This window comes from Natator depressus, chromosome 2 (genome assembly GCF_965152275.1).
Source record: "Natator depressus isolate rNatDep1 chromosome 2, rNatDep2.hap1, whole genome shotgun sequence".
NCBI classification, from domain to species: Eukaryota; Metazoa; Chordata; order Testudines; family Cheloniidae; genus Natator; species Natator depressus.
Genome location: NC_134235.1, coordinates 114,389,505 through 114,415,011, shown reverse-complemented (window position 1 = coordinate 114,415,011; position 25,507 = coordinate 114,389,505). Strand labels below are relative to the sequence as shown.

At 42.5% G+C, this 25,507-nt stretch overlaps 1 protein-coding gene across 1 annotated transcript in view; it reads left to right on the top strand.

Annotated features, from left to right (window-relative positions):
* The first annotated feature begins 247 nt into the window (after positions 1-247).
* Positions 248-25,507, top strand: part of LY86 (lymphocyte antigen 86) — a 33,819-nt gene continuing 8,559 nt past the window's right edge. Inside the window, exons 1-3 of the mRNA XM_074943175.1 lie at positions 248-603; positions 21,982-22,068; positions 22,887-23,015. Of these exons, the coding sequence (XP_074799276.1) occupies positions 435-603; positions 21,982-22,068; positions 22,887-23,015 (385 nt within the window). The 5' untranslated portion in view covers positions 248-434. The remainder of the gene's footprint in view (positions 604-21,981; positions 22,069-22,886; positions 23,016-25,507) is intronic.

The window sequence follows — 25,507 nt, the reverse complement described above, 5'->3', positions numbered from 1 at the left end:
AGTCCTACGATTCTATGAATGTTGCCTTCAGTGTTTTGCAGCCTGAAATGCCAAGTTAAACTTGTCTTACACTCTGAGCCCCAAGTGCCCAACTACAGCATGAGAATGGAACGGGGGGCAGGGGGAATTAGATAAATAACTATTTATCTAGTTCAACAAAGAATTAAGGCTGCGGACTGGAGCTTTTCCAATGAGTCGGTGTCAGTAGATCATTCGTCATTAGCGTAAACTAACATGAAACAGAAAGCAGAAGTCTGAACATATGGAACTAACACACTCAGAATTCTGATTAGCCACTTGCTTACACTACGTTGTTTCAAGCTGTGAGCCTGTATTGAATCATTTAATCCTTGTGCAGGCGGTTAATATAGTAACCTCTTACAGTTGTCACAGTCCTTGGAGAGAGGAAGTGGAAAACTACCCTCCTCGCCTTCATGACAAGAGAGAGAAATAATTACGGAGACTACCGCACCATCACCACCATGAAGATGCTTAATGCTGCCATTCTCATTTTAGTCCTGTTTTATCCCAGTCTCAGCACAGCATGGCCTACGCACACAGTCTGCAAGGAGAAGAATTTGGAAATATATTACAAAAGTTGTGGTGAGATCTTTAAAATTCCATTTTATATTTACAAGGACAATAAAGTTGTTATTGCATACCAGGGAAAGTTCCTATTCCAGGTGATGAATGAAAGCGTTAAGTTTCTGAGCAAGCCCTGATTTTCTAGTTGGAATTGGCTTAGTCGTGCAGTGTTTTTGCTTCATTAAAACCTCCTGCTGAGATCAAAGATAACAGGGAGAGGAAACAAATCATGTACATTCTCCAAAGATTAATAAATAACTGCCAAAAATAGAGGTAATTTAGCACAAAAAGGTTGCGCAACTGGGATTTTTATCTTGAAGTTAGACAAAACCCTTTAATTTTCATCCTCCTTACCCCTCTTGTGAAATCAAGGCAGCAGGCTGTCATGGCATTGATCTACTGTTTTCCTACGGTAAAGTTTGGCTGTGGAGGTGCATGTTTTCTCTTCTCCCACTTAGAGTTACAAGAGACCCCGTGTGACAGTAGGAAGGAATCAGGCTGTCGAAAGCTGCTACCATGCTTAGCTAGACTGCAGCAGACATGCTTAACAGAGGCATTTCCTGTGGACTGTAGGTTTGTTCTTTAAATCTGTTGAAAAGAAAAGGAGCAAACGGCACTGAAATAGCTGAAAATGAATTCACTGAATGGTGCTGCCTTTTCAAGTTGGTTGCTTTGCTGGCCTTGCGCCTCTTCTATCGTACTGATCTGCTTTACTACTGGGACAAAGGGAATTAGATTCACAGACGCCTCATTCATATTACACACGTGATGTGAAAAGTGATTCATGGCAAATGAACACCCTAGAGTTTGTTTTTCCAATTCATCCAGACACAAAGGGTTCCCCATGAGGCTTTTTCTCCCCTGCAGCTCTCCTGCAGCTTTGCACATCCATTAAATATAAAACCAGCAAGTGGCAATAGGAGTAAATAAATATTTGTAATAAAATCCTTATTTTATAAGGATAAATAAAATAAAAGCCCATTCCTATGAGAACAAAATCAGGCTTCACATATTATAAATGGATCTACTGTTTTAGGAAAAATTTAATTAGATATTGGATGGAAGCTTTGCCCCCATTACCTTTATTTTAACAATAATTCCTTGTGTGAATTAATTCCCCCACCTCCTCCTAACATGTCTCCGTTAACAAGTAGCAGACTTTACAGAGGCAGTGGGCTAAATTTCAAGTTGCTTTAAATTGTGAGAAGAATTGCTTGCTGGGTGTATGTCAGTTAAGGACCCCCCCTCCCCCGCCATCTCAGATTATGAGCCAAAATGTTTGATTTCGAGCATACACCTCAATTGCTGTTTCCCCATACAAAGATACTTTCAGCCAGAATAATTGTTTATATTGAGAACAACAAACAAGAAAGAACTTAATTAAAAGGTCCCCATGAGAAAGCCCCCTTCTGCTCTCACATCCACGAGAATCAGGCATAGCTTTAGAAGGCAGTGGAGTTACACAGGTGTAAAACCAACATGAGAGCTAAGGGCACCTCTAGACTTCGAGCTGGGGGTGTGATTCCCAGCTCAAGGAGACATACCCGCGCGAACTCTCACAGAGCGAGCACACTCAAAATAGAATGTCCCTGCAGTGGCATGGCTGGCAGGAGGAGCAGGCTACCCCCAGTGCTTGCTTAGGGTCTCAGATAGGGCCATACTCAGAGCGGCTCGCCCCTCCCACCGGTCGCACCACCATGGCTACACTCTGTTCTTAGTGAGCTAGCTCAATCCAATGTCTCCTCATGTTGGAATTTACACTGACAGCTCAAAGTGTAGGTATACCCTAGGTCAGAGCCAACATGCATGGGCCTGATTTTCCTCTCACTGACACTGGGGCAAACCAGGACTAACTCCAACGAAAGCAATGACATTACTCCGATATAAGAGACTGGCATTGGTGAAAGGAGATTTGGGATTTGTGTCTCCACTGACTAGAGCTGATTAAATATATATATAAACTTTTTTGGACAAAAAATGGATTTGACTAAGATTTTTCATTTTAGTCGAAAGTTTTGCGGTTTTCAACAATATACTACTCCAGTGATATACTACTGGCAATGCAAGAGGTAACCTCACTTTTCTACATGCGGCCAAGTCACGGGAGTCGGAGCTCCCTCACCCTGAATTTCTTTTTGCAAGCAGCCCTCACATACTCTTACCATAGCGTACTTTATTTACAACATTTTATGCACCTCCATGTTGCATCACCATAAAGTTTTTCCCAACGTTTCTCATGGGGTGAAAGGGTGGGAAGACAGGTCTCACCACTCTGAGATTCTGGACTTCTTTGCCCTTCCTTCCAGCCCTCCCCTTTCCGTTCATACCTCCCATTTAACAGGTCCCAGCTGACGAGATGAATCCCCTTCTTAATTCACTCCTAATCAACTGTCTCCCAACTTGGCCCATGCAGGGATACTTACAAAGTGCATAGATGGGTGAGCCCCCGCCCTTTGCCCCCCAAGCTACTCCCACTGTGTCAAAAGCCCCTTCAGCTATTCTCATCTCAGAGGAAATAGCAATGCCATCTTTCATCTGTGTTGATAAATTGCTTTCCCAATGGACCTTCTGATGCTAGGTCTAGAATATCTTTCAAGCCAGGCAACTTTGCCCATTACACTGCATAGACTTATGAGATACTTCAAATGCAGCAATGCCCAGAAACCACAGGACTGCTTGTCATGTCAGAAGGATGGCTTTTCATGGTGTCAGTGTGAGGTCCAAGAGTTCAGAATAAGAGCTTAAGAGCTTCCTAGCCCATGAATCCTGGACATTGGTGGAGTGGGAATAATAACAAGTACTACTGTGCATGACAGGCATGTTCTGCTGAATGGCAGAAAAACATTAAAGGTGAATTGCAAAGCAAAAGTTGAACATTCGTTTTAACCCCACAAATCCAACCGGGGATATTCAGCCCAGAAATAAATGTTAGCCAACCTCAGTAAAACTCTTCTCCCTCATTCCCTCCCAGTCTGAAAGCCTCAGGGTACTTCCACTGAAGATATCCCAGAACGCATCATTCTGTGACATCAGATATGGGTTACAATAAGGCTTCCAGGATGAGATCCTGGCCCAACTGAAGTCAATGGAAAAACTCCCATTGATTCAATGGGACCAGGATTCATCCCGGTTATTTGTGATTTTACATCCCGGGATACTGACAATGCTGGAGGAAAAACGAAGTGGATTTCAGGAAGTGAAAGACATTTTTAACTAAATTTGTCAAGATTTTATTTCTGTGCGCAGTGCCATACACAGCCTGATTAATAGGGCTTAGTTCCACGTATAAATCTGGTATTACATGTTCATTTTCGCTTTGCAGTTCACCAAGACGGCAACAAAAAACTGACTAAAGCCAAAATAAGGTCAAATGTTACTATGTTGACTGCAGTGTAAGACCTAGACGGAGAACTGAAGATAGGTAGAAGCAAAGAGTAGCTTAATGAATGACAAAGAGCCATGAACTGCAAGAAAGGCACCAAAAAAAGAAAAAAAATCCTGATCAGTAACTCCATAGTGAGCAATGTAGGCTGAGAAAGTGGTGGCCCAGAGAAGTAAATAGGCTGCTACACTGTCTCCTAGATGTAACAGCTAGTACTGTGAGCATGTGGGATAACTAGGGATAACCATATAGTCTACCAGGGAATAAGTGATCAAAGTGAAGGAGGATCTACCATGACCACAAATCACTTCAGAAACTTTGGAAGACATATTAAGACAGAAGTAACACAGGTCATCTTCTTGAAGATTCTTCCAATGCCAAAAGCAATCAAGAGAGAAGAGTAATATGGAGGACAAACTGATGGATGTACCAGGAGTGTAGAGAGATTGATTTTGCATTTATTAGAATGTGGAACAATGGCAGCTTGTGTTCAGCAGGATTTACTACATCTAAAGAATAGCTTTCATATATCTCAAGTGATTTGGCATTCACTTGCAACATATGAAATAAGGCAAAAGGAATTCAGAAAAAATGTAATGTTTTAACATGCTCAAATGCCTCTCTCATATGGAATATATATTCAATGTCTACAGAAACATAAGACAGGGACGAGATCCAAGGTCCATTTAGTTTTGTATCCTGTCTCCAACAGTGGCCAGTAACAGATCCTTCAGGAGAAGCTATAAGCGCACTGCAGGAGGCAGATGTGGGATAATTTGCTCCCAACATTAAATCTCATCCCACTCTCCAATAGTTTGAGACTGGCTTAAACCCTGAAGCATAGAAGTTTAATATCCCTTCCACAATTTTTATCATTCAGTATATAAGAAACATGTAAGAAGAACTCAAACTTATCAAATGTGAAGCTTCATTGCCAGTTTAACCACTTGTTTATTACTTTGTAGTCTGTCTGTCTGAGTGCCTGTTTTATACAGCTTTTCAAGAAAATCAGGCTAGAAACATCATAATATTTTAAACTCTTTGACTAAGTGCCTGAGTGAAATGGCAATTTGACAAAGTGACTAAAAGCTTCGGTCATTTAATCAAGTGGTTTGTTGGACAGAATAGGCCAAATTCTCTCTCGGATTCCAAGGGAATGGGCACATCAAAGAGATAGAGTTAAGGCCATCCCTGATGAAAACTTCATAGATTTCAGGGACTTGGATTAATTTAGTCCAATGACTGTAACATCAGTCTAGTCTCCAAATAGTTTAGAGTAACTAATGCACCCTCTTTTGGGCAGGGACTATCTCTCTGTTCTGTTTGTACAGCACCTAGCACAATGAGGTCATGGTTCATGACAGCCGCTTGTAGGGGCTACAATAATACCATTTTTATTATTTGTATCTGCCTTGTAATTGGAAGATTAATTGCATTTTTACTCTTGGTCCCCTGTGCATATATTACTGGATATTAGACAATATTTTGTTTAAGAAAGGGATCACCTCCACAAGCTTCCAAGAAGAAAACTGCCTGGCAGACAAATATAGTCAAGTGATTCTTGCATTGTTAACACTATTTTGCTGACTAAGTGAAAAAGAGGAACCATAATAGGAGAGTTTTATCCAGAGATATGAAAGGAATCTGCAACACAAAAGTTTGACTCCGATCCCTTTGTACTTCAGAGTAACCTCTACCATAATAACGCTCTTGATCTCTTCAGTTTGCATTTTAAAAGGTAATTCTCTGGGGGAGGGGAGGAGAAGGTAATGTAGTTAAGTGCTGTGAGCAGATTTCAGTGCTATTCAAGTGTTATGCTCCTACTCTGAAAGTGCATGCAAACAAAGCTGATGGAGTGTAACTCTGACACACCCACCAGTGGCTGCTTAGTGTGTTTATACAACTGTAATTGGGTTAGGTTCGTGTTAATTAGCATTCTCAAGTGTTCCAAGGACACCCTCCTCAGAAACTACACTAGGCACCTGCTGCTGTAGGTTTCAGAGTAGCAGCCGTCTTAGTCTGTATCCGTAAAAAGAAAAGGGGTACTTGTGGCACCTTAGAGACTAACAAATTTATTTGAGCATAAGCTTTCGTGAGCTACAGCTCACTTCATCAGATGCATGGAGTGGAAAATACCGTGGGGAGATTTTATATACACAGAGAACATGAAACAATGGGTGTTACCATACTGTAAAGGAGCAGACTTACCCCTGCGGCACCTCCTGCTGGTCATTGGGAATTAGCTCTTTTCCAGCATGGAGCACACTCTGCAGGCCAGTAATCACCAGAGCTGTGCGTCCCATGTCCCTCACAGACCCCAGTGCCCCTTTCTCTGGGGTTCTGCCCCCGGGCAGTACCCCCACACTCTGCCTCTGAGTTTCCCCTTCCAGTTTGTGTCCAGTTTGCAAATTAATTCCAATTCAGCAGTCTCTCGTTGGAGTCTGTTTCTGAAGTTTTTTTGTTGTAATATTGGTGACTTTTAGGTCTGTAATCGAGTGACTAGAGAGATTGAAGTGTTCTCTGACTGGTTTTTGAATGTTATAATTCTTGATGTCTGATTTGTGCCCATTTATTCTTTTGTGTAGAGATTGTCCAATCTGGCCAATGTACATGGCAGAGGGGCATTGCTGGTGTAGACATGCCCTTAGTGGAGTCCAGGTCAGCTACTCTTCCCATCCCCCAAAAGTCTTTGCCATATGAATTGAAAGGCTTCTTGAGGACCAAATATACTGTGTTTACAGCTCCACTTAACAGAATCAACAACATGAGCTATGAGATATGAAGCAGAGCTGTAAAACATGGGATCATATTTTATAAACCCAGAATGACTATCTTCGATCACTCAGTAGTACCATGCTAACAGGTTGTCTTCTTTATTAATCTTTGCAGCAACTTTAATTTTACATAACACCAATTTCTGCTTTTCCCATCACCCCAAGTTAAATCAGATTGCTGGTCTCTCTCCCTTGGTGTATATGTTATCTGTACATGGACTCTCTTTTTAATTAAAGAAAATAAGCTTGCCGGGAGCTTTAGCTGTTAGGGAGAAGTTAGTGGGTGGAGAAAACTCTTGTTTCCTGCTTCTACAGGGTAAATGTTAAATCATGCACTTGATAGAAGGATCTCTCTCCATTACTCATTGTTTTATGGCAGCTAGATTGAGCCAGATGCTTCATAATTATTTATTTATTTATTTTCCTCAAGCAGTCTCCTGCAATTGCTTTTGTTCCTGAATTATTCAAAGCCACATGAAACCAGCTCCTCACTGTTTTTTTCTAGCATCGATTCCTAATGGACAACAATCAAAGAACTAGAGTTTCCCTTAAAAATGTTTTCATTTGCTCTATCCAAAATACCTCGGTGTGACAGTTTGAATGCCCATCTGGTCCGTTATCCCCAGAGAGATGACTGATCACATGGTGTCAGCCCTTCCTCTTTATTTCTAGTTGCTATATCGTATTAAAAGATAGTATTTCCAACTAACTCCTTTCCCATATAGGCAATTGCTGTCGCTGCCACAGGGACATTAAGGGATCGCAAACAGTAGGGGAAGTAGTCCACAAGATAATTAATATTAAGATATGGTTCCCCCTATGAAAAAGCATGGGACTACCCAGACATAATTAAACAGTGCCAAAATAGTATTATAAATTATATTTACAGAGTACAATGCATCAAGAGGAACTGTAAGGAGCCTGTGATTTTGTCAATTATTAATACATGCAAAATTGGAATATTGTATGGGGGACAGGTTTGGTATTAAATAGGTGAGCTAAAGATATACCAGATATCTAGCAAGACCTTCAAATTAGCTCTCTTTCTTGTGTAAAGTGGAGGTCATCAAAAAACGTATCCACCCTATAATAACGTTAAAGACCAAGAACTGAACAATGGTGGTTCGTGAGCAGTCTCATGGTAAATTTATTGTTTAGTTGTACCACAAGATACACCTTCTAGAAACCTCCATTCTACCTCATTTAGAGAATGCTGCACATATAGGCTTTAGTAAAGCTCTCAACCCTCCACAGATGCCTTCAGTTACCATGAGAGCAGGGCTTTCTATATGGGAGGTGGGCTCCCCTGGCAGATGTACAATCAGTTTAGGGTGACCATACGTATTTTCCCAGACATGTCCAGCTTTTTGGTTCTTAAATCGCTGTCTGGGAGGAATTTTTAAATATCTAAAAACGTCCAGAATTTTGCCATTATTATTTTTCCCCAAAGAAGAATTGATCATTCAAGAAAGAGTGAATGTTGATCACTCGAGAAAGAAAGTGAACGTTGATCACTCAAGAGATTTCCCCCCTTTTCCCCCAGCTCCCAGTGCTTGCACCGCAAAACAGCTGTTTTGCGTGGCTGGGAGGGAGGGGGGAGAAGGGGGAATGCGGAGCGCTCAGGGGAGGAGGCAGGGCCGGGGCAGGGATTTTGGGAAGGAGTCCAATGGGGCAGGGAGGGGGCGGAGTTGGGGCGGGGACTTTGGGTAAGGGGTTGGAATGGGGGCAGGCAAGGGGTGGAGTTAGGGCAGGGCCAGGGGGCACAAGCAAATCCCCCCCATGGAGTGTCCTCTTCTTTGAATGTTCAAATATGGTAACCCTAGTTTACAGGAATCATCTAAAATAATCCAGAAAAAAAACCTCTCTAGGCTCAGATGTCTTCTCATCCAGGAGGAGGATGTGATTCACCACTGTGCTACTCCAGTTTCATGCTGGTGTAACTTCACTGACTTCAGTGGGAGGTATAGCAGCATAAAAATGGAGTAACACACTGCTAATCAAGTCTGCTTAAGGAGGAGATTTTAGTGACGCCGACCCTGCTAAGCACTAAACACCAGCCTCTCCTGGATGTTACTTGCGGAGTCAAGAGAGCTTCTTATTAGAGACGTGAAGAATCACCACAAAATGAATTCCATATACGGGCCTTCTTTTCATCGGAAAATGAAAGACTTCTGTGAAATGATTCAATGGCAGGTAGTGCAGCAAGTCAAAGCTGTTTCCTTAGGGTCACACGGTGCCGATTCCAATTTATTGCCCCACCCCTGCAGCTGATTTCAACCCATTCCAGGAAAATGGGACACATCTGGTATGTTTACATGTAGTCAGACACTGTTGTGCGTAATTAGCAATGAAGTCCGACATCCAGAGTGCTGTACACATATCTAGCCACAGGATACTTTGTAGGAGTCTTTGGTTCTATTTCATACATGAAACAGGACTGATTCCCAAACCACTAGGGCAAGCCTTGATGGTCAGTGACATATAGTGATACCTTCCAGGTGTTCATTAAAAACATGATTACACATGTGTGATTTGCTCTCTCATCTGCTCCCCAGAGGGAGAAGCATGTGGAGTGGAGGGTACAGTTTTGGTAGGGTGGTTTTCACTTTTTGTTTAATATAAATACACCTCTTGCTGCGTGTTTATGTTAGAGAAGGCAAAGTCAAAGAAATGGACCTTGCACTTGGAACAGTGAGTGATGCAGTTTGTGATGGTCCTTAGTTCCGTGGGGAGTTTGTTCCACAGTCTCAAACCACTCCCCAGGGAAGGTTCAATCTCCCACACCAATGAACTTTACTCTTATTGTTGAGAGTTCCATTGTGCCAGAGGAGCATAGTTGCTGACCAAGTTCTTTGTCCTGGAACTTTGGACAATCATAGAGAGCTTTGAAAGTAAGGACTGAGTCCTTGAATGTCATTCAAAATTCTATGGGAAGCCAATGTAGCGAGTGGAGGACACATCTGATGTGTTTGCTGTAGCCTGTGTCACTGAGAAGTTATGCCACAGCATTATGAACTAGTTGGAATTTCCTAAGTGCTGTATGCTCATGCCCAGATCTGTTGCATGGCTGTCATCCCACAGAGATGGGTCAGGCAGACACAGATCTGAGTTTGCTCTATTCTTATGTTTCAGATTTGTCTTCTCAAAGGTCATAGACCCAGGCTAATCTCTGTCATTTAACGTGAAGCATGGTCAGTGCTCTGTTCCGAAATCACCACTATGTCAGCAAGAAAACTATCCACAAACAACAAGGTGCTGGAAATGTTTCCTCAGAACATTTGCAGATAACTCCAGAGCACATTCAGCAATAAAGAGAGATTAGACTCCAGTTGATTTTTCAGGTCTGGTGAAACACAAAACAAATGTGTGCACAGGCATTGGTTTCCTCTGAGCCCCACGGGTGCTCAACCCCCTGCTCCACCCTAGGTCCCAGCCCCACCCCCAAGGTCCAACCCTGCCCCACCTCTTCCCACCCCCACTCCATCCCCGCCCTGCCTCTTCCTGCCCAGTTCTGCTCCTCCCCCTCATCCACAGTGCCTCCTGCATGCCATGGAATAGCTGACTGTGGCGGGCAGGAGGCGCTGGGAGGAAGGGAGGGGGAGGAGTTGATCAGCAGGGCCGCCGGTGGATGGTAGGCCCTGGGGGGAAAAAGAGAAGGAGCTGGCTGATGGCTGCCAGTGAGTACTCAGCAACCACTAATTTTTGTATTCACCTATGAATGTGTGCCAGGGCCAGATTAAGGCAATCTCATACCTTAGGCTCACCACCAGACCCGGCCTTCTCCACAGCCCTTCCTTTGCCCCACAGCCTCCCACCCCCACTGTCATTGCACCCATGGTGTTATACTGCTCTCTACCCCCCACAATAGACCCATCCCACCCCAGAGGCGGCAGCAGCAGCATGGGCCTCTTTTTCCATACCAGGACTGGCAATAGGGGGCCTTCAGTACAAATCCCAGCTACACTGGTAAATCTGATGGGTGGGTGGGTAGGATGAGTCTGCTGCATTCTTCTCCTCCTGCCACACTTCGTTGACTTAGCACTGTCTACACCAGAGGTTAGGTTGGCTTAACTACGTTGTTCAGGGGGGTGGATTTTTCACACCCCTCAGCAATGTAGTTGGGTTGACCTAACTTGGTGCAGATCTGGACTTAGGCAGACAGTGCATCAGTTAGGGCTCGTCTAACTTCTGAAACATAGGTCAACCTAGCTACATCAGTGAGGGGTGTGGAAAATTAAGCCAACCTAAGCCGGGCCACTGTTGACAGCGCTAGGTCAACAGAAGAATCCTTCCGTCAACCTAGCTACCATCTCTCAGAGAGGTGGATTTACTACAGCGACTGAGGAATCCCTTTCTTCACTGTAGTAAGTGTCTACACTGCTGCTGTGGCATTTCTAGTGTAGACATACCCTTAACCTCAGCCTGGTTTTTCAAGCTTTTATTGGCAACAATGAGGTCTAGAAACTTTCCCTTTTTCAATTCTGATATAATCACTTGACTCTGGGAGCTGAGACCTCAGGCGTAAGCATGTAGTGCCCACACTTAATCCAGCCCTTTTGTACATAATTGCTACTTGCAATATTGCCAACCCCAAATGTTTGATACTCATGAGTCAGACTAAAAAAAAAATCATGACATTAGCTTGAGTATCATGAGCTTTAAAAAAATTATTACATTTTTTAGGATCTTCTGGGTTTGAGACTTTCAGTTGCACATTTTCAAGCTTTTCTCTGCCACCATAATGAGGGCTAGAAACTTACTCTTTCAGAAATGATAGCTGAGATTTACACATAATCACTTATCTCCAGGAGCTGGGGCTTTAAGTAATGCAATAAATATGACACGAGTTTGCAGCACTATTGCAGTAGGGTGCACAGGTCCTTTGCAGCCCCAAAGACATGTGACATTCCTCCCACTCCACCTCTATGATGCCTACATAAGCCAAAATGTTGTGGGGTTTTGGAGACAAAACCCAGCAGGAATTCTACACTGGGTTTCAGTGTGCATCTCTGAGCTAAGTGAAACGCCAACCTGCACTTGAAGATTCAAGTTAGCAAACTCAATGTTGACCATGACTCTGAGGTCAGTGTAGACCAGAACAAAGTGTGCTCAGCCTGGTGTCAGCTAATCATGATTAAACCCTTTCAGCCGCAGAGCTACCCAGGGTTTAATCACCATTAGTGGACGTGAGTTATACAATTTGTTCTGCTCTACACTGAATGCAAAGTCACCGTCAGAACTGCATCAGCTAACTCCGTTCTTCACAACCATGTTCCCGCATGGTACAGTTTTGGAGTGAAGTCAAGGCCTAAGTGGAGGTTCATCAAATAGAGTGTACATGTGCAGAATCTGAGACTTTCATTCTGCTTCAACAGAGGCCGTCTCAGTTCGCTATGAGTGGGTTCCACTGCGTTTCAAATCTCTCTCTGCAGGTTCAGCTTAATTTATTCAAATAGACATTAAAAGGGAAGTGTTGAGGGAATGCATAAATGATGGCATCCAAAGCAGTTAATTATTCTTTATCTCCTTTGTTCACTTGGATGCTGTGAGGGTTAGTTTTGTTAAGAGCTTTGAAGGTGAAAAGTGCTGTTTAAGTGCCTAGTATTTTTACCCTCATGCTCAATTTCCAGTTTCTGCAGCACTGTACTGTCCTTGTGTGACCCTAATAAAGTCATACAATACACTCGCCTTGTTTATCAGCTCCCAAAAGTGTGCTTTTGAAAGGCCGAAAGGTACCAGAATCACACTGGTGAGCTTTTCTAATGCTCTGAGATGTGCAGAGATGTGAACTCTGTCACACGAGCACCACAAAGCTCACATGATTGCTGCCTCTAATCTGCTGCACTCATTTATTATAATGACTTGGAAGCAGTGGTATTTTGGGGCAATATCAGATTACTTCAAGGTGAAATTGAACCCAGAGCAAGGTCAACAAGGGGGGGGGGGGGGGGGAAAGACCAGCACAATTCTAGAAAAGACCATCAAAATGATTAGAACAGACCTTTTTCCACTGTGGCAGTCCAGTTTCTGCAATGCTGCAGGAGCGCTGGAGCAATTTGTATAGTGGAGGTGCTGAGAGCCATTGAACCAGACTGTAAACCCTGGATATGATGGAAACCTCTTCAAGCCAGGGGGTGCAGCTGCTATGCAATGCTGTGGTAGTCATACCGATGTGAGGCCTGCTCAGGAAAACAAGGCAAGAAAAATACATCTTTTTTTTAATTGTAGCAAGTGAATTTCTTTGAAATGCCAACCAACAGTATTTTGGGGATGGTCTACTCACTCTTCCAGAGTAATCCAATAGAATTCACCTACCAGCTACAAGAAATGTCAAACGAGATTAAAATCCAGCACTATGGTGCCACTGCATGCAATGTGCCAGGCAATCTATATATAAATACGGACTGCAAGGAATATCCCGATAAACATTCAGGAAGTAGTGAAATGAGAGAAGTGCCATTGTATCTGATTTGTCAGATCAGTGAGGAGTGTTCCAGCTGATGGCTGATGAATAGCAGAGAGTCAAAAGGGGTTCCAAATTCTAGCTCACAAAGAGCAGTGCGGCCCTGGTGAAAGCTGCAAACTCAACGTTGAATACAATCGAAACCTCAGTAGCATCCGTGGGTCCTATTATGTTCAAAGAAGGGGACAGAACTTCAGCTGTAGTCAATCATTCAGACCAGCTGAGGATCTAGCTGAGCATTTGTACCTGAAAGTAGTCACGTGAAAGTAGTCAGAACCAGAGATAGGCTTGACCCAAAACTGCAGATCTAGACACCCCAATGCCTTGAGAAAGTTCAGATCTAGTTCCAAATGCTGGGACTCAGACCCATCTCAAGCTAAAATATAAAGACATAAAAATGCCTATTTTTCCGTTAAGCATTTACTTGCAAAAAGCTACATGTTTTTGCAAAATTTCAATAATCATTTCAAATGTTGGTAACATATCAAAGCTGAACTGGAACAGCAAACTATCTGAAACCTGAAGAAGAGTTTTTAGCTTTAATTATGGAAGAGATAACAGATTGAAGGAGTGGGTGGAGGAACGACTGGGATCTGGGAACATACAGTACTGTGCACTATGAAGTGTTGCAGGAAAGGGAATCATCATGTATTTTATAGTCAAAATGGTAAATGTTTTTGCTTTGGGTATGTGAAAGACATAACATGTAATATTTTTTTTTCAGTCTAAATGAGTCACTTCTGACTGAGGCAAACAAGAAAGAACAAGTATAAAGTCTCCATGAGACAAAACACATTGATTCACTCTTGGAACATTGTGCATCTGAAAATGGAAACGACAGCTGCTCCTGTAGGAGCCAGGGGATTCCTCCACATTTAAAGGGCCAGTACAGAAAAAGCAGAATGGTCTCTCCTTTCAGCTACATAGCTACACAGGCACAGTAAAATTTGCAGACATCTTTATTTAACAACAAAAAAAGCCTACTTTGGGTTCTCTAGGTTCCTTTAGCTGCACCCACTCTGCCTGCTTCTCACTGGCACTGCAGCTCATCCTACCTTCTCCTTACTCAGGAAGGACGGTTACCAAGAGGTCCCATCTCCACTACAGAACTATCATGTTGGATTGTAAAGTCCTAGACTAATGTACCATAGAGAGATGGTCAGAAATGTGTGTCCCCACCCCCAGTGGAAAGTTTTGACTTTTCAGCAAAAACTCAAAAGCCATAAAATTTCTATTGGGAAATTCCACTGCAGATTCTCATGTGAGCTGTCGTTTGAGTGCCTCAGACCTCCATTCTCCTCTACAGCCGTGGTCTCTGAACAGACTACACCTTGCATGATGCACCACAGTCTTGACTCCTGGAGAACCATTGTGGTGTCTCATGGGGAGTCCCATGGCCAAAGCGCATTGTGGAAGATGTAGTCCGGCTGGAGAGCCCAGCCCATAAAGGAGAACAGGGGCATGAGGCACTTGAACTGCAACTCCCATAAGTTCAATTTTTCAACAAAAAGTCAACCTTTTCCACAAAAAGCAGACACCTTTCATGAAGAACTTCATTTTGTCAAAAACCCAGTTTTCCACTGAAAAACAGTTTTAACTAAAAAATTTTGACCAGCCTTCAGGCCGTGATTCAGTGAGATGGTTAAAAAACAAACCCATCCCATTTAAAAGAGCAAGACCAAACTGTAGTTGTTGCAATATAACTTTGTAACTGTGTCCCCTGATGAAAACTTAACTGTTGGGACTTTTAACCATTCAACCATCTGTAGCTCTTACGCAAGCTCAATGTATTACAGAAAGCAGTGGCAGCTGCAAGTAGAGCAACGCTGGTTGATACATTTGAGCCACTGACTCCTGATTAGTCCAAAATCTGAGCAGCTGCTTCCTACACTTTATCATCACACTTTCCATTAAATACAGAAGTGAGAGATTCACTTGCAGAAGCAAAGAGGAAACCAACCCGAGAGGGGACAGAGAAAAGTGGGGAGGAGGCCCTAGATGCTTTAGAGAAAAGAGAAGTCTAAAACCATATTTCCCACAAGAGCAAGAAATGACTCTTTTCACCTCATTGTAATGACTTTTGAAACCAAAGTTGCAAAACAAGAAGTGACAGGAAGAAAAAAGAAACCAAGCTATCAGGTCCTTCTGACTCTTGTGTAACTGTTAAACAGCTCCCTTGGCACCATCCTTTTCTACTCCGTCACACAACTAAAGGGACTCGTTCATTGAAAGAAAAAATAAAATGCAGCTCACTGGCATGAAGCCTTGGGCAAATATCACTGCCTTTTTGTCTCACTGCTTTATTTTATAGTTATTTTTAAGAACAGAAATTAAGTTTCGGGTGGTCCTTTGGAAAGCTTACATGCTTCCCTGGTCTAGGGTTGTTTGGGGTTTCTTTTACGATATTCGCCCCTCTTCTCTTCATTGCCTCTTGCTTTTTCCTTTCCATTTGTGCATTTGAGTCACCGGACTTCATTGCTTACAGGTTCCCTCCACACTTTCATCCCTGCTGGCCCCACCTTCCAGTCACACGTATAGTTTAAACTTGTGGGAAGGGAAGGACCATTGTAAAGACCACATTCAAACTGGAACACAATGCACTGCTGCCACAGCAACCCAGCCTCACAGAAGACAGTCTTGACTCCAGCTTGGGGCGCCATTTCAGATTTGATGGCAGGGAGAGGGGCAACTTTAACCACAATTCCAGGGGCTACTTAGGCACCTGAAAACTCTAGGATTTTTTTTTTTTTGCCGATAATAACTTCGAAATTAGCTGATTGGAGCACTGTATCTAATTCCTATATAAAAAGAGAGAATTCAATATTAGACCCACTTAGCTCTAATACTAACATGTTCTCACATCTTATGTCAAGTCACTTAAGGGACACTGGTTAGGTTTAAAATTTTAATGTATATTCTTACTTTGTTTCTAACTCTTGATTACAACAATTGAAAGGTTTCAGAGTAACAGCCGTGTTAGTCTGTATCTGCAAAAAGAAAAGGAGTACTTGTGGCACCTTAGAGACTAACCAATTTATTTGAGCATAAGCTTTCGTGAGCTACAGCTCACTTCATCGGATGCATACTGTGGAAAATACAGAAGATGTTTTTATACACACAAACCATGAAAAAAATGGGTGTTTATCACTACAAAAGGTTTTCTCTCCCCACCCCGCACCCTACTCTCCTGCTGGTAATAGCTTATTACCAATACCAATACTTAATACCAATAGCTTATTACCAGCAGGAGAGTAGGGTGCGGGGTGGGGAGAGAAAACCTTTTGTAGTGATAAACACCCATTTTTTTCATGGTTTGTGTGTATAAAAACATCTTCTGTATTTTCCACAGTATGCATCCGATGAAGTGAGCTGTAGCTCACGAAAGCTTATGCTCAAATAAATTGGTTAGTCTCTAAGGTGCCACAAGTACTCCTTTTCTTTTAAAAATTGAAAGAATTGTAGAAAAACCTAGATTACTTTCAATCACTTTTTTGCAGTTCCCCAAGCTTGGAATAGATCATTTAACTTTGGAAACATCCTACCAGGTCAAGGCCCTGTGAGTCTATACTGCACCTGCCTGAGGTTCTAGGAGTGTTGCCTCACTACAAATAGACTAGAAACTACCTTAAACAGGAGTGAAACTGACACTTTCAAGTCACTTTCACAGTATTGCCAAACCCAAATGTTCAAAAATCATGAATCAGTCTCATCAAAAATCACAAGATTATGTAAAAATAATAGATTTGGTGTTCTTTTTATTTGCATTCTGCTTTTTGAGCCTTTAGGGTGCACTGGGGTCACATTTTGAAGCTTTCTCCACAGCCACAAGGGCTAGAAACTTCATTTTTCTTTAAGAATGAAGGCTGAGATTAGAGAGGCTATTAAAATAAAAAACTCAATAATAATGGAGGATTTCAACTACCACCATATTGACTGGGTACATGTCAGCTCAGGACGGGATGCAGAGATAAAGTTTCTTGACACCTTAAATGACTCTTCTTGGACCAGCTAGTCCTGGAACCCACAAGAGGAGAGGCAATTCTTGATTTAGTCCTAAATAGAGCAGAGGATCTCGTCCAAGAGGTGAATATAGCCGGACCGCTTCGTAATAGTGACCATAGTATAATTAAATTTAACATCCCTGTGGCGGGGAAAACACCACAGCGGCCCAAAACTGTAGCATTTAATTTCAGAAAGGGGAACTACACAAAAATGAGGAGGTTAGTTAAACAGAAATTAAAAGGTACAGCACCAAAAGTGAAATCCCTGCAAGCTGCATGGAAACTTTTTAAAGACACCATAATAGAGGCTCAACTTAAATGTATACCCCAAATTAAAAAAATAGTAAGAGAACCAAAAAAGTGCCACCATGGCTAAACAACAGAGGCAAAGAAGCTGTGAGAGGCAAAACAGTCATCCTTTAAAAAGTGGAAGTTAAATCCCAGTGAGGAAAATAGAAAGGAGCATAAACTCTGGCAAATGAAGTGTAAAAATATAATTAGGAAGCCTGACTTCAGTACTGGGCAAACTGGTTATAACTTAAGTAAAGAACAAAATTGTCAGATACATAGATGAACATAATTTGTTGGGGGAAGAGTCAACATGGTTTTTGTAAAGGGAAATCATGCCTCACCAATCTACTAGAATTCTTTGAGGGGGTAAACAAGCATGTGGACAAGGGTGATCCAATGGATATAGTGTACTTAGATTTTCAGAAAGCCTTAGACAAGGTCCCTCACCAAAGGCTCTTAAGCAAAGTAAGCTGTCATGGGATAAAAGGGAAGGTCCTCTCATGGATTGGTAACTAGTTAAAAGATAGGAAACGAAGGGTAGGAATAAATGGTCAGATTTCAGAATGGAGAGAGGTAAATAGTGGCATCCCCCAGGAGTCTGTACTGGGCCAAAGCCTATTCAATATATTCATAAAGATCTGGAAAAAGGGGTAAACAGTGAGGTGGCAAAATTTGCAGATGATATAAAATTGCTCAAGATAGTTAAGTCCCAGGCAGACTGCAAAGAGCTCAAAAGGATCTCTCAAAATTGCGTGTCTAGGCAACAAAATGGCAGATGAAATTCAATGTTGATAAATGCAAAGTAATGCACATTGGAAAACATAATCCCAACTATACATATAAAATGATGAGGTCTAAATTAGCTGTTACCACTCAAGAGAGATTTCAGGGAGAGCTGTTGGAGTCACTGCGGATAGTTCTCTGAAAACATTCACTCAATGTGTAGCAGCAGTCAAAAAAGCCAACAGAATTTTGGGAATCATTAGGAAAAAGGGATAGATAATAAGACAGAAAATATCACATTGCCTCTATATAACTCCAGGGTACGCCCACATCTTGAATACTGCATGCAGATGTGGTCGCCCATCTCAAAAAAGATATATTGGAATTGGAAAAGGTTCAGAAAAGGGCAACAAAAATGGTTAGACGTATGGAACAGCCGCCATATGAGGAGAGATTAATAAAACTGGGATTTTTCAGCTTGGAAAAGAAATGACTAAGAGGGGATATGATAGAGGTCTATAAAATCATGACTAGGGTGGAGAAAGCAAATCAGGAAGTGTTACTTACTCCTTCTCATAACACAAGAACTAGGGGTCACCAAATGAAATTAATAGGCAGCAGGTTTAAAACAAACAAAAGGAAGTATTTCTTCACACAACGCACACTCAACCTGTGGAACTCCTTGCCAGGGGATGTTGTTAAAGCCAAGAGTATAACAGGGTTTAAAAAAGAACTAGATAAGTTCATGGAGGATAGGTCCACCAATGGCTATTTGCCAGCATGGACAGGGATGGTGTCCATAGCCTCTGTTTGCCAGAAGCTGGGAATGGGCGACAGGGGATGCATCACTTGACGATTACCTGTTCTGTTCATTCCCTCTGGGGCACCTGGCATTAGCCACTGTCAGAAGACAGGATACTAGACTAGATGGATCTTTGGTCTGACCCAGTAGGGCCATTCTTGTGTTCTGAAATCATCACATATCCACTTGACTCCAGGAGCTGGGGCTTTAAGGAAAACAATAATTATCATGAGACATGATAAAACCATGAGAGTTGGCAATACTGCTTTAACTTCTATTTAAAGGCTAGTTAGTTTCCAAAAGGCTCTTAAACACAACACTACAGTGATTGAGTTGCAGTTCTCACAAGAGAATATTTAAAACCAAGCAACAAGAAAATTCCATATTTTAAAGTTGAGAAAAACATTGAGACTTCTACGGTATATCAGGGCCACTGCAGGCAGGAAAGGAAAATAAACAGGCACAGGAGCTCTGGGCAGCTCTTCCTCTTGAAAGAAAGTTGGAGGGTCAATTCTTCTACTCCTTAATCCAGTAAAACTTCTATTGCCATCAGTGCCTCTCCTCATAGATATTAACATGTGCTTAATAACTATGTATTTCAGACTTAAATATCTGAGCCATCTTATCCAGGGCTACACATTTTACACACATTGGCTCAGGGACTACATTTTCTGGTATATTCTGAACAGTGCTAAGCACACAGATGGCGCCCAGTGAATAATACAAATCATGATAATAATCGTCAACTTTATGGACTCTGCGGATGCAATTTTTATTCTTTGTTCTGGAATTGGCCTGGATACAGCTGAAACCCTAAGAATTTGAGGCATAAACACATCTGATACTTTTATGACACTTTCTGATTCCTTCCTTTTCTCGAACTTAGAACAAAAAAATGACAAAACAAAATGGTTTTCAGTTAAAATGCACAGCAGGCATTGCCACCTCTTGGGAGTTAAGTGATCTCCTCTCTTCTGACTCTCATTCTCCATCCTTCCTGACCTCTGTGCTGCTTTTCATGCTGTCAACCATGGCATCCATCCTAACCTCCTGGGACCATTTCCTGAAGTCTCAGAGAACTGGCCACCTTGGTTTTGCTCCCATCTATCAGAGTCCTCTTTTTTTTGCAGCATGCTGCAGAGAGATAGGCTGGTCTGTTGGATAAGGAGTTAGCCCTGAAAGACCTGGGTTCTACTCCCCCCGATGGACTTCCTGCATGATCTCAGGCCAGTGTGTTAAGGACAGAGTTTCAAAACCTTTTAGGCACCCAAAGATGCAGCTAGGCATCTAGTGGGGTTTACAAAGCACCTAACCTTCTAGGCATTTTTGAAAATCCCACTAGGTGCCTAAATACCTTTGAAAATCTGGCCTTTAGAATGAGTGTGCCTCAATGCGCCTGCTCTACTTCACCAAGGGGCTGAGGAGAAATAGGTTAGACCTTGTGAGGCGCTCAGATACTATGGTGATGGGGCCACACAAGTACCACAGGAGAGTGGGAACTTCTCTATACCACTGCTAGCCCTTCCCTGGGCTTTGGCCCCTTCGTTTCACATATGTCCCCAAATCTCCACCTTTTCTGAATGTAACCTTGGCCCAGAGGGCTTGGCTGTATTATTTCTGAGTCCCCTGTGTTATCTCTAAAACAGCCTCCTCCCTCCCACCCACCCACTTCCCCAGGGATTCCTGTTTTACAGGAGCAGAGAGTCCTGTGGCACCTTATAGACTAACAGACGTATTGGAGCATAAGCTTTCGTGGGTGAATACCACTTCGTTGGATGCATGTAGACTTCCAGATCCTTAACTTAATCACCAGCCCTTTCTTGTCTTAATCGCCCTCCCTCTGTTTGTAAACAAAATACTGACTCCCTGCCCCAGGGGCACATTTCCTCTGCAGAACTTACATTTCACACCAATGCTTTGCTGTAGCTAAGAGCTTCACCTGGGAGCTCGCACACCTCCTGTACGAAACTCAGGAGGTGCTCCCGCCCCACTTTGCCCCCCGAAATGGCTCCCCGCTAGAATTGCAAAGACGTGAAACTGTCCCTATCCCACCATTTCCAGATCAATAAAATGTCACCTACAAAGCCCGGGCTAAGATTTTCAAAAAATAGGAGCCTAAAGTTAGGCTGCTATGTTCTTAGCTAGGCACTAAGTGACCTGATTTTCATTCACCAGGCAACTTCCCCTGAAGTCAACTATGGTTTCTAAAATGTTCTGAACAGGTTTGTTTTGGTCTGTGCCAGGGGTTCTCAAACTTCATTGCACTGTGACCCCCTTCTAACAACAAAAATTACGACACAACCCCAGGAGGGGGGACCGAAGCCTGAACCTGCCCGAGTCCCACTGCCCTGGGTGCAGGGGGCCAAAGCCAAAGGGATTCAGCCCCAGGCACAGGGCCTGTAACCTGAGCCCTGCCACCAAGGCTGAAGCCCTAGGGCTTCCACCCCGGGTGGTGTAGGTTTGGCCCCAGCAAGTCTAATGCCAGTCTAATGGTGATCTCATTAAAAAGGAGTCACGACCCACTTTGGGGTCCTGACTCACAGTTTGGGAACCGGTGGTCTATGCTTGCAGTTAAACCAGGTTCAGCACTGGCTCAGCTGCAATTGTTGTCGACACCCAGCATCAGAAATGGATATGCTGACAAAGCCTTAAAGTATTAAATAATTTAAGGACTGGCCAGGTCCTAATGGCTAGAAAGGAGGGGGGGGGGGGGAAGGATTCCGGCTGAAAGCAAACGTAGTTGGGATTAGTGTGATGTCAGTGAAACAGGCACAGAGCAGTCTAATCCTTTTGCCACACGATGTCGGAGTTTGGGGATTATGTTTGGGAGAATTTCAAAGAAAATATGTATGACTTGATTTTCATAAGGATTCTATTCTTTTATCATTATTTTTTATGAAGTAGAGTTCCCATGCACTGGAAATAAAAGTAAAAATCAATTGCCTGTTACCTTTTGACAGATCCCGTGCAAGATTTTGCTCTTAGCATCGATGGTTGTTCCAAAATCTTAACGAATACTTTTGACATCAGAGCTGCAATGATCTTAAGTAAGTAAAGTGCTGTTTTTGAGTGTTACAAATAAGATACTTCATTGGGCACGTGTCGGTGTCAAAGAGGGTCTGATGAATAATAAAGTGCTTTTGATAAAACATGAGAGGGTTTATTGCTCTCATGCGAGGGTCCAGGGGCTCAGACACAGACTGGGCCTCAGGAGGCAGATTCTCTTCTCAGCTGTGTCTCTGACCTGCTGCGTGACCTTGAGCAAGTCACTTCACTCTGCCCCCACCCCCCATCCCCGTGCCTTTGTTTCCCCTCCCTCCCTTTGTCAGCCTGTTCACTTGTAAACTTGTTTGGGCAGGGGGTTGTCCTTTGGGTATTGTCTTCACTCCTCCGGAGTTAGCCTAGATAGAGAGTGAGAGCGACCACAGTGTGAAATAGCACTTGAGCTGCTGTGGCTCACTGGTGTGCAGCACTAAGACTTCTGGGGGCAGGTCTGTTTTCAGGGATCACAAGCGAGACAAATTTGAGGGTTATATTACAATCATTGCACATGCTTGTTCACAACCCCTGATTGCAAGGTTTGAATCCAGTAGCCTCAAAAGGAAGCTACTCTTCATTCAGTACATGTCTTGTTATCTACCACCAGGGACATTACAGGGCAGTTTCTGTATTGCATAGTGTTCTATGGACTCAGGAACCCTCAGTGGAGTTGGGGCCTAAATAAGAAAAGAATAGGACCTTTTTAAAATAAATAATAAACTAATTATTTAATTCATTTAATACATACATTAATTATAAAGTAAATAATAATAGCTCAATTTCCAAACAGTTCTCTCCCTGAACTCTTCTTCTGTTTTCTGCGTAGGACACAACATCAAGGAACTGTCTCTGAACGTTAATCTCATCATAAATGGGAAGAGTATCCTAGCCTACTCACAGAAACTTTGTGAGCCGAATGACCGCAGGTTTATTTTCTGTGGAAAGAGAAAAGGAGGTAATTTTACTTAGCACACTAAACACTTGATGGGTGCTGAACACTGCAAGCGGGACACACCTGCTGTGCGGCTGAATGTACCACTACTTCCTAACGTTCTGTGGACTTCAACAGAATGTTAGTGGATGACAGCAACACAGTAGGGGAGCGTCATTTTACTTTTAAAGTCTTCTTTTTGCATAACGGGCTCACTAGCTTGTGTTTTAATGGCACAGAGGTCTGAGTGCTATATACATCAGAGTTCAAGGGAAATTTAGAAGGATAATCTATAACTCAACATATAATGTAAATAAGTAGCATGGGCCTACACCCCTTATGTTCAGTAGCAGTTCTTATTTCACCAAGACTGTTTGCATGTCTGAGGACTATTGCAGGATTGTCTCCTATGTTTGTAAAAGCAAGGGCTGAGCTAATGAACACGATTACTTGAGAAATGTCTCCTATCTAAAAAGTTGTGTTTCCTGTTCACTGATCCATAATCCTTTCATAGAAGTTGCGCATGAGTAAGGATTAAAGACTGCAGCATTTGGACCATGATACATTTTGGTACCATCTAAGGTGTTTGGTTTTATTTAAGGATCTCTGATAATAATAAATCCTTACTCTTCCTGATGCCATGCTCATCTCTTTGGGCTGATTTGAAAAGAAAGGTGGGTGGAGGGCAATTTCCCAGGGAGTTAAGAGAATGGCAGTTTAGTAAGTTAGCTTTGAAAGCTATTTTTCCCCAGTCACCTGCATCTCCATCAGCACTATGATAATTCATTTTCCTGTAGGGCTGTGGGTTTGGTGACCATGCACTGCACTGTTGACAAGATGGCCTCAGGGGAATTGCTAAGACATTTTACACAGTACAGAGATATCAAAAAGAATAGCAGAGAAATACTGCACAAGCAACCAATTATGTAAATTCTGCAAGCCAGATAGACAGAAAAATTAAATTCAGAGGCTTTCTCAATAGTGTATTGAATTAAAGAAAAAATAAGATACCCACAGCCCTACTGGAAGACTGTCTTATTCTGACGAAGTGCTCAATAACACCCTGTAGAAAACACATTAAGGAAAACTAGAGTCGATCCTGAGCCCAGCACAAGCTGCTGTTTACACATTAAGCCACATAGCCAAACCCTTCTGGGGTTCGCAGCAGGTCCTTAATCTTAGCCTGGCAGGGAGATTGTTTTCACTAATTGAAGTACATCAGGATATAAAACAACACTTGATTGTTTAAATAATGCCATGTATCTTCATTTAGAAACTGCCCTCAATTAATAACAGAACCTTACCACACAGTTGTTAATAGAAGCCATGTTGTTCCCATGCAATCCACAGAGGGAAGTGGTTAAGTTTGCTAGATGATGGGGCTCCAAAATGGATAGTCAGTGTACATTTTTACATTATATTGTAATGCAGTTTGATCTGCAGCCCCACATAGAGCAGCTCAGCACAGCCACATTTGAAGGCTGTGTCTACACTAGCACTTTTGTCAATATAACTTATGTCACTCGGGGTGTGAGAAAACAACCCTCTGAGCGACATAAATTACACCAACAAAAGCACCGGTGTAGACAGCGCCATGTCAGCGGGAGATACAGCTGTGCCACTGCAAGGTCTCTAGTGTAGACATAGCCCAGTTGTTTGCATTTTTGTTAAACTTGACCATTGCCTTGTGTAGAGAGGGCCATAATTTGAGCTATCAAATATGAGGTAAAGGAAGTGTGAAGATGGCAGAGTGCTCTCTTTTTAGAGCTGAATTTTGTCAATTAGAGCCCCATCTTCATTGCACATTGAGCAACATTTGTAAAGCAAATTTTATTTGACCTCGGTTTAAATATAGTTGCTAGCTGGTTTTGGTTAGCCACTTTAGTGAGAACAAAGACTGTAAAGCTTTCTCCTACCGCCCTCCTAAAAAAGCCACAGGCTTTATAGTTTGTTCTGTTTATAGATCTTGTGGCTCTTTTTTGAGAGCACCAGGAATATCTGGTGCTGAGAGAGAGGAGGGTATAGTGGAAAGGAATTGAGGAGGAGTCAAAGGTGGCAAATAGAGAACATTTTCCTTCCTCTGTTATCTTTTACTTCTATATCAGTGACTCATGATTGGAACGGTCTTGTCAGAACAAACATAGATGGATGTTTTACCAACATCTTCGTTTCAATTATAGTATTTGTTACCTATCTTTTTACTTTTATTTAAACAAATTGTATAATGGTCATAACCGGACTAGCAAAGCTGACGAGGTCTCTCAAACATGATTCTGAACAACTTATGTCTGTTTCTTTGAAATTTAAACCCATTACACTCTCTTCTGTTCCGCAGAAGGCAAAGAAGTGAACTTTAGTAGTGAAAAAAATCGTTGCTAAAGTCTTTGTGGTATTAAGTTTAGAGATGAGCTTCCTCCCTCTAGGGAGGAATTTTTCTGATCTTCGTTCATATCCCACACAAGAAAATAGTTACATAAGAGTTAGGGTTGCTCAAGTGTACTTCCCATTTACGCAGT